Source organism: Cavia porcellus, unplaced genomic scaffold, assembly GCF_034190915.1.
Source record: "Cavia porcellus strain 051 isolate PalLab524CR breed Dunkin Hartley unplaced genomic scaffold, mCavPor4.1 scaffold_31, whole genome shotgun sequence".
NCBI lineage: Eukaryota > Metazoa > Chordata > Mammalia > Rodentia > Caviidae > Cavia > Cavia porcellus.
In genome coordinates, this window is record NW_026947514.1 from 28351008 (window position 1) to 28364400 (window position 13393).

At 37.7% G+C, this 13393-nt stretch overlaps 1 protein-coding gene across 1 annotated transcript in view; it reads right to left on the reverse strand.

Annotated features, from left to right (window-relative positions):
• Positions 1-13393, reverse strand: part of Dnal1 (dynein axonemal light chain 1) — a 38558-nt gene continuing 25165 nt past the window's right edge. The window contains exons 6-8 of the mRNA XM_063240919.1: positions 7002-7128; positions 5734-5874; positions 1-4872 (exon numbers count right to left, since the gene is read on the reverse strand). Of these exons, the coding sequence (XP_063096989.1) occupies positions 4832-4872; positions 5734-5874; positions 7002-7128 (309 nt within the window). The 3' untranslated portion in view covers positions 1-4831. The remainder of the gene's footprint in view (positions 4873-5733; positions 5875-7001; positions 7129-13393) is intronic.

Below are 13393 nucleotides of genomic sequence, written 5' to 3' on the forward strand. Positions count from 1 at the left end.
TTTTCTTATAAAATATCACCATTTATTACTATTTTAAAACAAGTCTCACAAAATAACATTCAACAACTCATTTCTAAATAATTTAACACAGTAACTTTAGTCATAAAGTCATGCTACAAAATTCCTGTGTATAAAAGATTATTACCAAAGTATTAATAGATGTTAAAATGCTCTTTGGAATGGAATTGGTTCTAAAAGCCAAAGATCCTGGAATGAAGCTCATGATCATAGCCAACAATCTTGGAGAAGCAGTTGGAGATACAAACATATTCTCTTCTGTGTCTAATTCACCAGTCTTGATAGGAGTGATCACTGTAGGCAATAGCACCTTGGAGGTAGGTACTTCCTACTGATCAAAGAAGCAAAGTGCTTCTAACCAATATAATTTAGCAACAACTTAATGCAGACAACATCTAAATTAGTTTTACAAATTTGGGTGTGGGGAAGATAATTCACAAAGTGTCTGAGTAGGAGAATTACTTGATACATCCTCCAGAGGGATGATCTGGGATACAGCAGATATAGAAGATGACTCAAATAGGGAATCAGGAAATCCTGATTCTGCTTATATCAACAGACAGCAATTGTTCACGCTGGCTTAGAATGACCAAGGGTGAGGTTTGATTCTCTAATGTCTATGTGTAAGCTAGGTATTTATCCATCTGCTTTTTGGAAGTACTTTCCATGAACATCCATTTAGAATTTTAAAGTGCAAATCTACTGAAAAATAGTTTATTCTCCCCCCCCCACCCCTGTTAAATTTGCTAGATTATAATTTGGTTGGCTGGTTCCCCTCTAACCTGCCTGCCCAATATGGGAAATAACCTAGAATCTGACTAGGACTTCTCTAAGTGTCAAGTATTAAACTTACTTTAGGTCAGAAGAAGATGAGACTTAGTCTAGTTTTCCTTTTAGTTTTCTCCTCTTGTAGTCAGTGATTAATAAAAAGTAGGTATATTGATACGGTATTTCTAAAAGCTCAGTGATTTTAAAATGTAACTCTTAGTTGGTTAAGTTTCATCTATTTTATAGTTTTACAAAAGGAAAACCGTATGACTTGCTAAAGTAAAAAGAACATAGTCACCAACTCTGCTACACTGAATCTTGTTTCATTATTTATAGACACATTAAAAGGCCCAAATAAAGAAAGTGTGCGCCAAAGGAATGAATTTCCATAAAGGATAACTTGCAGTTAACAGTTTTCTTCCTTTACCAATATTTATGATGTGTGAGGTCTTAGTGAACCAATGATCTGACTGCACTCCGAGAAACATTAACTACCTGTGATAGATGCTTTGATACTTCTTACAGCTTTCTAAAGTGAATGACTAAATTCGATTCTTCTGGGTTGGCCCTTAGCTTTTAGAAAAATCCAGGTAGAAGATTCAGACTCTACATCACCAACTCTGAGAATCAGTCAACAGTCATGATTCAGTTTCCATTCCTCCTCATTCTGCTTTCAACTCACTGGCAAAAAGTGTCAAAAGAAGCACCTATTCAAGTAGAAAACTCCAAACAGGAATCGTGCGTAAGTGCTGCATACTGTTTTCATACATGGAATGGATTCAGTAAGCATACAAGTTATTGACCAGTAATAATAAGCAGATCACATTCAAAATCAAGTCTACATCAGCTAACTTTTAAACAGGATACATTTTACACAGTATTTCTGTATTTAATGACTGTCACAGTCTGTAAAAGTTTGCATATTAGGTAAAGAATGAGGATGATCCATTTTCTGAAGTATCTTCAAACTATGAAATTTTAGAGACAAAGCAAAATCTACCATAATATTGAATTCTGTTGACAGTAACAAAAGAGGTAGGTTAATAAACACTGTCCTAAGATAAGCAAGGATGGTAAGAAATAAAATTTGAGGCCCCGCTAAAATAAACTGTATAAGTTTAACCTTCTAGCCCTGAGTTTCTAATACTATGAAAAACCTACAAAAATTAGTGTTACATAAAAAGGAACACCTCTGACCATTTCCTTCCGTCCTTCTTTCACATAACTCCACTGGCACATGGCTATGCAGCGAAAATAGATGGACACTGGACAAAAGGAACACGGAGGGAAAAAAGCACTGGTTTTTAACTAGGGGAGAATCTGTTCCCATCTTTCCTCCAGAGGTAAGATGGCAATGTCTGGAGAAACCTTTTGTTGTAATAACTGGGAGAAGGAGCTACTGGTATCCATTGGTGGAGGTTAGGGATGCTGCTAAATATCCCACACAGGACAGTCTCCCACAGCAAGGAATTAGCTAGCCCAGTACGTAGTGCCAATGTTGAGAACTTCTAGTTTAAGGGAACACAATCTTATAAACAGAACACAAAAACCTTTCAAGCCTGACTTAGTAATATGGTCATAGGCTTAGAATTACAGAAAATAGAAAAGCTGAATTCCTTGGTAGATGAAAATCAAGTTTACTGTGAAGAATTAAAATACTAGGCTGATGCCAGAGCTCTGCCATCATTTATAAGAAAAGAAGAAAGGTGTATATACCTGTAATCCCAGAACTCTGGGGCCTAAAAGAGGAGGATCACAAGTTCGAGCCCAGCCTGGGCAACTTACTGAGACCCTATCTCAAAATATAAAAAGGCTGGGGATGTAGCTCAGTGCAAAGACCCTGGGTTCAATCCCCAGTACTAGAAGAAAAAGAAGTTTAAATGATCCTCTAACACAGGACCATAGCATCATCCATATTAAGTAGGTCAAATATCTAATCTGAGACATCAAACAAAGGCAGCAAATACAAACTAAATGTGCAGCACTAAAGGATGATAAAAGAATGATTTGAGAGACTGTACTGAACTTCTTCATATATCCAATCCACCATTTTCTAATTGCACAGATTCTGGCTTTAATTCCAGGAACAGGGATCCATAGAAGCCATTCAAATATTTGTTGAATACAAGTGAATGTGAATTTTGTGTAAAATGGACACTGAAAAGCACCATTTTCTGAGAACCACCAGTGATTAAAAAACATTAAGAAAAAAAACTATGTTATAGAAATTCAGAAAAATCACTTAAACTGTAAACTACTTCATAAATAAATTCAATACAAAGTCATCCATTTTCTATAATATTCCCTTCCAGAGTAACTTTTAGAAAATATACCCATACGGAGCCCATACGGAGCAATATGGCTTCAAGCTTGCCTACTGGATGAAGTGCAAACTACCAGAAGATCGCCTTCCCTCTCAGCTTATGGGCCTTACATGTCACTGAGGAGCATGGTTCACAAAGAAATGCTGAAAGCTTTGCATTTAAAAGCCAGTCAGGGTAAAGGCTTCTTCCTATCAGACTGAAAGGAAGAGTAAAGGGGTTAGACCAAGTGTTCTTGTTTGGATTTAGAGTTGATTGTCAAAGCAGTGGTCCCTTTTGATAAGAATGACTCTTAGAGAAATCAAGTGATTCTCACGTGATAGTTGTAGATTTCTGAAACCTAGGACTACTTATGCAATCATTTTTAAAAAATGATTCTCCCCTCTTTCATTCGATGGGGAGATAAGAATCAGTAGTCTCTGGGGAGAGACTTTAGGCACAATTTGGCAGAAGACCCCTGACTTCTATTTTGTGGTCTATTAGTGCATCACTCATGACCTGCTATAGACTTCATCCGATTACTGATCTTGCATTTTCCAGAAAGAAAATTTTTCTTACATTATAAATTCTAATCTCTGCACCTGACTATTGCTTTCCAGTTCAGAAGTTAAATCATCTGAGTGCTTCACACAGGAGGCAGTTCTCCAACATACTGCTGTTCGTCTGGGATCTCACTGAAACATCTCTCCTCTCTTCCTTCCACAACCACTTACACGTTACACTTTCTGAGCTGCTCAACTTAGAACTTCTCAAAAAAAAAAAAATAAAGTTTGAAATATATGTGTATTATATATACTTGAAAATAACCTTCATTTATTGAGAAGTACCAGATTCAATCTTCAAGTCTGTACCCTTCTAACGATAATAGTGAGGATCAGGAGACTAAATTCTTGGGGCAAATTGTGATGCATATCAATGGTTGATGTTTAGTCGAGAGCTGCTGACTTTAAACTGTAAGGAATTATAAACCCAAAAAAAATGTGCTTTAGGCCAGGTCCACATGGATAACACGGCCACACTATTGGTCAAAGGAGGGCCATGATGGTCATTTTAACCACTGAACTGGGTCACAGAATAACTGATTATACATATACAGTGACTCAAGTGGCCATGATTGTAAACACAACTAAATTCCAGTTGACAATCTACACATTTTTGGAAAAACAAACAAATAAATACAGTGTGGGCTAGAAGGCCTCCAAGATGCTCATTCTTCCTTTTGATACCACAGCTTTTTCCAGCTGGAGTCTTGGTTCCAGGACTGCTGCTGTGTGTTCCTAAGAGGCGCTCTTTCCACTGCCACACTCCCTTCAAAACCAACGGCACGATACCTTTGCACTTCTGAGGCCTAGGGAGAGGGACCTTCTACAGATTCAAATGCCTGACCTAAAAAGTACTAAACAAACTGAATAAACAATATTTGTTCTTTCGCTATTTAAACCATTGATCTATACATTTCAATAGATGGGCTCACATGGTATATAACAGAGAATGAAGACAAAAAGTGGAAAAGTTAGTTTCCAAAAAGAGAACTAGACTACATAAAGTTGGTGTTAGTGGTTTTGGGGAGAAATACTGGGTAGCTTTAAAAAAAAAATTGGAAGTAAGATTTCTTTTAAGAACTTTCTGTTCCACACAGAATCTTTAAAATAGAGAATTATACAAAACTTATCTACTGTTCTCATGACAATTAAATAAGTTAACACAAAGAGGAAAATATGGTGTTAATTTTCTTCTTCCTCATCCTGTTTAATTACTGGAGTACCTAAAATGAAAAAGAAAATTATTTCTGTTTATTCTCAACAGGTTCTAAATGAAAGTATTTCCCTGTTAACCCGAGAAGCTCCAAGAGGCTGTGAAATGTGACATAATAGAATGGTTTCACAAAATAATCTCTTAAATTTCAAATTTAATAGAAAGGCCCTCAGGAGAATTTGCAAGTGATTTAAATACTTATAATTTTACAGCTCCCTAATTGTAGAGTTGTAAACAAACATGCCTACAAGAGCCTACAGAAAAATAACATGGATAGGGTGACACACACCTATAATTTCTCTCTCTCTTTTAGTTGGTACCAGGAATTGAACTCAGAATCTTGCACTTGCCAGGCAGGTGCTTAAACCACTGAGCTATATTCCTGGCCCCCTCTCTCTTTTTCTGTCTTTTCTTTTTGGTGCTGGGGATTGAGCCCAGGGCCTTGAGCATGCTAAGCTAAGCCAGTGGTATCCAGCGACATTGACACGAATCTCCATGGTAGGGAAATTAAAACTGAGGAGCGATGGGTACGAGACACAACACTCAGGTTTTCACCACTGTGAGAAAGCACCTACTCACCATTCACGTGTAACCGTTCCACAAAACACTTCTGTGACTTGAGAATAAGCCTAAATTTTTTCTAGGAGACCCTGATATAAGGATGATCTTGTATTAGCCCAAACATCTTAGGAATTTTTCATTGCATTCTGGCATACCTGGACCATTAAATTTCACATGGATAGAAATGGTCTTTAAGATTAGGGGCAATACATCACTTTCTTTAGTTTTACTCCTTGTCATGATCCCATGCCAAAAATTCCACTTTTATAACTAGCAAACATTCCTAAGCCAGCCCCCCAGGGTCACTCACCATCCAGCTTTTTTAGTTTGGGCACTCTTTTGGTTGCTTCCTCTATCCAGTTCCCTTCGGCAGAATGTTTCTCTTCCAGAGGATTGCCGACGAATACCAGGTCTTCCAGGCACGGCAGTTCTGACAGCTTCACAAATTCAGCTATAAGAACAAACGACACTTTACACATTACAATGGAAAGTTTTACTGTTATGATTTTAGAGACTGAATTCCAAATTGCTACCCTCGATTTGTGATTATTCAGGACAACTAGTTAAGATTTTGAAGAAGGTTATAGAAATTTTTCTATATGAAGTTACTGTCTGAGGACGTTATGAGGTGGGTGAGGGAAAAAAGACCTCTCTATTCTACCTGCTAAAGAGGGTCCAGGAAGAAAAGATAAGGGTCAGAATTGAAAATAACTAGTCGGGGCTGGGGATTTAGCTCAGCGGCATAAGTGCCTGCCTTACAAGCAGGCAGTTGTGAGTTCGATCCCTGGTACCAATAAAAATGAAAAAGACAAAAAAAAAAAGAAAAGAAAATAACTAGTCGATCTACAATAACAAATGTTCTTGCTGTGTTGCATCAGTATAGGTCGAGCTAAACTGCTTGTCTCTATTCCTTCATCCTCAAATTCTTGATTTCTTCTCTTTTTGAGACAGAGTCTCATTATGCAGTTCAGGCTGGCCTTGAACTACAGTGATCTTCCTGCCTCAGCCTCCCAAGTGCTGGGGTTACAGGTGTGCACTACCACGACTGGCCTTCAACCTCAAATTCTTAAAGCAACTCATTCAGCTCATTATTGCAGAACCTGTAATAAATGTTATAATTATTAGCTTTTAAGTAAAATTCCCCACTCAGCTGTGAGCTCCTTGAAGGCAGGGATATTTTCTATTCAATTATGTATATTGAGAGTCTAGCATCGATCATGCACATAACAGGGCTTTAGTACATGCTGAATTAGAAACATGCAATAAAAAGCAAAGCAATATAGATATCAAATAAGTCTTCCATTCAAGAATTATTAGATTTAAGCTAATTCCCTGAGCCTTTGATTAACAGGACAAGGACCTATCTAATTATATTTGCCCTAAGTACAAATTTAAATATAAATTTCATGCATTTAAAATTTAGGAATTTCTATACTGTTTCTATAAAAAATATAAGAAATTCTGTAGCTACTTCTTCTGTGCTTAGAAATAAATGTTTCCACTCTGCATCTTTTTCTCTATTGGGTATGTTCTGGAAACATGAGGTAGATAGATAGGAAAGAGTCATTCTCAGCTTACCCCACTCTTTCACCAGGTTATTAGACATGTAGAGAATCTTCAATTTTTTCATTACATGGATCCCTTTCAACTTTTCAATAAAATTGTAGGAGATCCACAGTTCTTCTAACGTGTCTCCTACAGCTTCCTGAAAAAGAAAGCATTGTAACTTACATGCTTATTTTTAGCCTTTCTTTTCTGTCCCTGCCTTATAAACATGGACAGTGACTTTCAAGGAAAACTAAGACATGCCTATCCACTTGAAGGAGAGCTAACTTTTGTGTGGACATTTTTTCCCATTTAGGGAACAAAATAGAACGTTCTCCTTCCCTCTGAACTCTTCCTATTCTGATTGTTTCACTGAGCAAAAATTCACAAAACATTCTTTGCTAAGAATAGCTATGTAATTACCAAGAAGAGAAATAATGGCATTGTAGTATCATTGTCATTGAATGTTAGAACTTCTAATTACTAGCCTATTGATTATATATTATTTGGTCTTATTTGCCCCCCTGCAATACTAGAGAATGAACCTAGGGCCTTTGCACCGTGTGCTACATTCTTCGGCCTTTTTAACAATTTTAAATTTTGAGACAAGGTCTCACTAAGTCACTAAAAGTGTCCAGGCCAGGCTTGAACTCAAAATTTTCCTGCTTCAGATTTCCAGACTGCTAAAATTACAGGAACATACCCAACTTATTATTTGGTCTTTACATTTTTTTTAATTTGGTTTTTATATTTAAAGTAGATAAGCTATTGGATTTTTATTATGAGACACTTTAAGGCTTATTTATTTATTTTGAGACAGGTTCTCGCTATGTAGCCCAGACTGGCCCTGACCCATGTAATTAATATCTCTATCTCTATGTAGCCCAGGCTGGCCTTGAACTCACTATGATCTTCCTGCCTCAGCCGCCTGAGTGTTGGAATTATAGGTGGGCACCACCACAGTTTAGGGCTTTTTAGAAAACAGCACATTAAGTAGTATAGTTAAGTCTAAAATTCAGGGTTTTCTCAAAATTGTTATAGGAAAGTTTAAACATAAAAAAGTTGAAAGAATTTTATTTTAAATGCTCACTATGGTCACCATACATTTTGCCATACTTGTCCTATCATACCTGCCCATCTATCCATCCTACCATCCAGCAGTTCATCTTATCATATACATACATATATATATATATATATATATATATATATATATATAAAATGCAGTTTTAACCTTAACTATTAAATATTAGTAAAGACTTTCTATTATAGTATAAAGGTTATATCATACTGCCTCTTAAATTTTAGATATAATCAATAATTGCAAAAAGATTTTCATAGACATTAGACAAATTCAGTGATTTTTTTTCTAGACAAAATTTTAAAAGTTCTGGGCAGGATCAGCTGGATGTTCAATCACCTCTTCCCTATTCCTCCTAATTCATGAACATGCACAAGGTTATGTCTAGAAGGTGGCCCCAGGTCTATATCCTCACAATTGCACTTTCAATGACAATGGAGAGAATAAATGTCCCAGGATTAAGATCCTGAATGTGTTTTCCATAATTCCATAATTGTAGAACAAAGGGGAAAGGTTGAGAATGGGTGGTCTGAATTAGCTCTGTGTGTCATCCCAGGTTCAACATTTCATTTTAGTTCAACTTTCCAAATAGAAGACACAAGCTTTCAAAATTCTGGCATTCTTCTAACAGACATTTGTAATTTAACCAAGTCCTCTTGAGTAATATTGTGACACCTCCCTGGGCATGTAATTAATATCTCTATCTCTATTGCTATCTTTAGTCCTATATCATCAATACTATATCTCTATCTATCTATCTATCTATCTATCTATCTATCTATCTATGTTTCAAAAGAGGAGAATCATTCTTTAGCAATTTAAATTTTATTAATATATTTTCTCTGATCTAGATCCTCTTCTTTCACATGTCTCTAATTTATACTGCATGAGGTAGCAGAAAAAATACTAATCAAATATGGATCTTAGGGATAGAGTGCATATTTGCTTCAATCTCTAGCACCAAAAGAAAAATAAAAAGAAGATTTAGGCTTCATTCTGGGTTCCGTCATTTGTTCAGTGCCAATTATATGTACAGGCAAAGACTCCTGGTTAATTTTACATAGCCAATTTGATTAATTTTCTATACAGCCGGTGTGCTGAATTTGTTCTTTTAATGATTTACCAAAATAAAGTCTTCTTTAAAGTGATTAACAATTTTAGATCGAACAGAAACTCTTTTACATAAATTAGCTTTTGAAGATGTCTTCAGTGCTTTGTTTGCTCATTTGAAGTGTTGACTGCTTCTGATTTAACTTTTAGTCATTTGAAAGCAGTTGCTTTGCCATGACCAAATTTCAATGCATTTGGGGACTCAGGGTTAGGGATACCCTGAGATTGTGCCAAGCTCCAGGCAAGTCATGCAATGTCATCTCCCTGTCCTGGGCAGGAACCACTGATTATTTTATTTACCTTTAACTTATAATTTATTCAAATTGGATTGCCTCGGTAACCTCTCAAACTTGGTAACTGTCATCACCCCCTCTCCACTCAGGAGGTCAAGAGGCTGATGCGGGGCAGGGGGAGAACTGCTGTCACCCAGCTGAAGGCAGAGGGTTACTCCAGAGGGATGGGGTCGCTAGCCAAAGGCTCAGTTTCCCCTGTCATTCCCTATTTGCTCCACTCTCCGTACCCTCTGGCCCATCTTTGGAAGCCAACTCTGTGTGTGTGCATGTGTGGGTATACACGTGTGCAGGAGCACAAGCTTATGTTTTGCAGCATGTGAAAGTGTGTGTGTGAGCACCCAGACAGGGGTTAGCCTTCACCTACGACTCGTCTCAGTTGTCCCCCTCTTCCTGCCTGTGTTTCTTTGCTTTAGTACCCGAGCAGGCACTTGAGGAAGGTATGCAGGGCAGAGTCAGGGCCAGGTACTGGGGTGCTTCCTTTACCTGGCCAGACTCTGACCTGTCTGCTCAGCTGGGGTAAGGGGCACCCCTCAAACTTGGGTATGCGGTTGCCAACCTCCCTTCTCTGCATTTCAGACTCTGACACAGCCTCAGCCCTTGACTTTGGGGCTAAGTGGAGGGGAACAAACAATTTTCTGAAACTTGAAGAAAAACAAAACCAAAAAAGGATATGTTCCACTTTTCAGGAATAACTTTGGGGAATCAGAAATTCTTAGGCATATTGAATCACAACTGTATAAATTTTGGATGCTCAGGGTATAGTTGTACCTTCCAAAACATTTTTAGTCTATTCTACTGCCTTCTGTACCTCTTTAAATATAAGAATTTATATACCAGCTCAAAATGGACTATTGCTTTTATGGACTAATCATTTGAGAAGTGATCAGCATCTAAAATATGAAAGTACCATCCCACAAAGATGGATTGAAAAGCTTAGTGGCTAGAATGAAAGAGTTGCAGTAAAATTAACACTAAATGAAGCCCAAAGAGGCTGGGCATGGTGGCAAATGCTTGTAATTCCAGCACTTGTGAGGCTGAAGCAGGATGATTACCAAGAGTTTAAGGCCAGCCTGGGCTACATACATAGTGAACTCAAGGCTCAAGGCCAGTCTGAACTACACAGGGAGATTCTGACTCAAAAAAATTAAATTAAAAAGAAAATCTGAAGAGAATTGAAAAGGTATTGTCATTCTAAGCAACATATTTGTAAGGAAGTAATGAAGACAATATTTTGGTAAAGCAATCTGATAAATATCAATAAATAAAACTGGTAAAGTCTGCATGAATCTATTCAGTGAAATCTGTCATTCAATAATCTGGCTTTTTGGATTGAGTAGAAACTTAAATTCGTCTGCTTTTGCCTGTGAAAAAAATAATTTCTCCCTTGTGTTGCTGCTGCTGCTGCTGCTTGTTCTTGTTCTTGTTCTTCTTCCTCCTCCTCCCCCTTCCTCCTCCCCCGCCTCCTCCCCCTCCTCCTCCTCCTCCTCCTCCTCCTCCTCCTCCTCCTCCTCCTCCTTCTCCTCCTCCTCCTCCTCCTCTTCCTGCCCCTCTGCCTCCCCATCCTCGTCCTCCTCGTCTTCCTCCTTGTCTCAGCACATTGCTGAGTTTGGTCTTGAACTGGATTTAAGCAACCCATCTGCTTCAGCTTCTCCTGTAGATTAAACTACAGGTGTATACCACTATACCAGCTTCTTTCCTCAGTTTCTTAGTCTGTAAAATGAGGAGACTAGCACAGTGATACACCACTTCACATCCATTAGTGTAGCTACCATAAAAACAGAAAATAATAAGTGTTGACAAGGATATAAAGAAATTGAAACATTATGTACTGTTGGTGGGCATTTAAATTGGTCTAGATGCTTCGAAAAACTGGAACTTCCTTAAAAAACTAAAAACAGAATTATCATGCGATCCAACAATTCCAGTTCTGGGAAGATATTTAAAAGGAATGAAAGTGGAATCTCATAGAGATACTTCTACACCAATGTTCAGACAGCATTCTTTACACAATAACTGAAGGGAAGAAGTATTGGAAGCACCCCAAATGGACAAAGAGAAGATATTCAATGATAAAAAAGAAGTACATTCTAACACACACTATAACATGGATGAACCTTGAGAACATTATGCTAAATGAAATAAGCCAATCACAAAAAGACAAATATCTAGAGCAGTCAAATTTATAGAGACACGAATAGAAGAATAGTTTCCAGGGTTGAGGAAGCAGCTCACGAGAAGTTATTGGTTTTTTGTTTTTTTGAGACAGGATCTTGCTCTGTAGTCTAGGCTGGCCTGGAACTCACTAGGTAGCCCAGCCTGGCCCTGAGCTTGCGACATTCTCCTGCCTCAGCCTTCTGAGAGCTGGACTCACAGGCTTTCTGGGAAGTTATTGTTATATGGGGACAGAAGTTCCATTTTTAAGATAAAGACAGCTGTGGAGATGATGCTGGTGATGACTACATAGCAATACAAATGAATTTAATACTACTGAACTGTACATTTATAATTGGTTAAGATAGTAAACTTTATGCATATTTTATTATAATTTAAAACACTGAAAAAATGAGGAAGCTAGTAAAGTTCTCTAACATCTCTTTCAATTAGTGAAATTTACAAGTTTTTAGGGTCAAAAGACCATCATGAGTATTGAAACGAAAATTTAAGTGTCGGCTCTGTGAATAAGTTCATGTTGGAGGTTAAGGGGTTGGAAGGGCTTTATGAAGTGCTGTAACACCTCTTAGTGTTGGATCTCATACAATGATAGATTATTATTATTGTTTCGTTTGCATAAATGAATTTGGATAACATAACATGGCTTAGAAGTCTTTAGCAAGATATGATTTATAAATAGCAAGGTCCTGAGCTTGACTCCCACTATCAAAAACAAAAAACAAAACAAATGGGTCTATAAAGTATCTTAAAGGCTTTCCTAAATAGTTTAAATAAACCTTTTCCTTAAATTTAAGATTTCATATTTCACATATTATTTGTTATTTACTGGCTCAGCTATTGAAATCATGCTAAGATGAAGGATGTTTGGATGAATAATTAAGCTGTTATGCGAACCTGTTGGAACCGTAGCATTTACATCTCCACACAGCTATAGTTTTCTTTAGCTTACATATAAACAGCAAAGCTTTTAGATGCATACACACACCCCATGCACACACAAATATATGCTAGAAAGAAAACAACCGATGATGTACTAATAGGAGTCTGAAGAAAGGGATGAGACTTTCAGCTGGGGTGCAGCTCAGCTGGAGAATGCTTACACATGAATGAGCCCCTGGATTCAATCTACAGCTCAGGTGGGAAGGTATGATATTAAATTATTTAAAAACTTAAATCGCATCCTCTGATCCAAAACCTCCAATGGCTTCACAAGAAACTTGGGAGGAGGCGGGAATCTAAAATTAGGCCAGGGATGTAGCTCAGCAGCACAGGTGCCTGCCTGGCAAGTGCGAGGTCTTAAGTTTGATTTCTGATACCAAAAAAAAAAAAAAAAAAAAAAAAAAAATCTAAATTTTACTGTGGCCTGTAATGTTTTGTGTGGCCTGGTGCCCGATTCCCTGTCCAGCACCACTGAGGACCATCGTCTTCTCTCGGTCAACTCTTGCTCTGCTCCAGCACTAAGCAGAACAAGGTTTAGGGCATTTGCACTTGCTGCTCCCTCAGCCTGTGCATTTGTCCCCTTGTCATGGCTACAGCATCGTAGTCTACATCCTCGCTTCCACAGGAAGACTTCCCATCATTGTCTTCTCTTATTGTGTCTCACTGCCTTCATCATCATCTGATGTATTTTGCAATTAACTTTTAGTATACAGCCCTTGAAGGTAGCATAAACTGCATATGAGCAAGGACTGTTTTATATTCTGCCATATCTCTAGTGCTCAGGAAGGTTCTCAGGAAATGCACGTATATGAAGTAAGTTTGTTGAATGA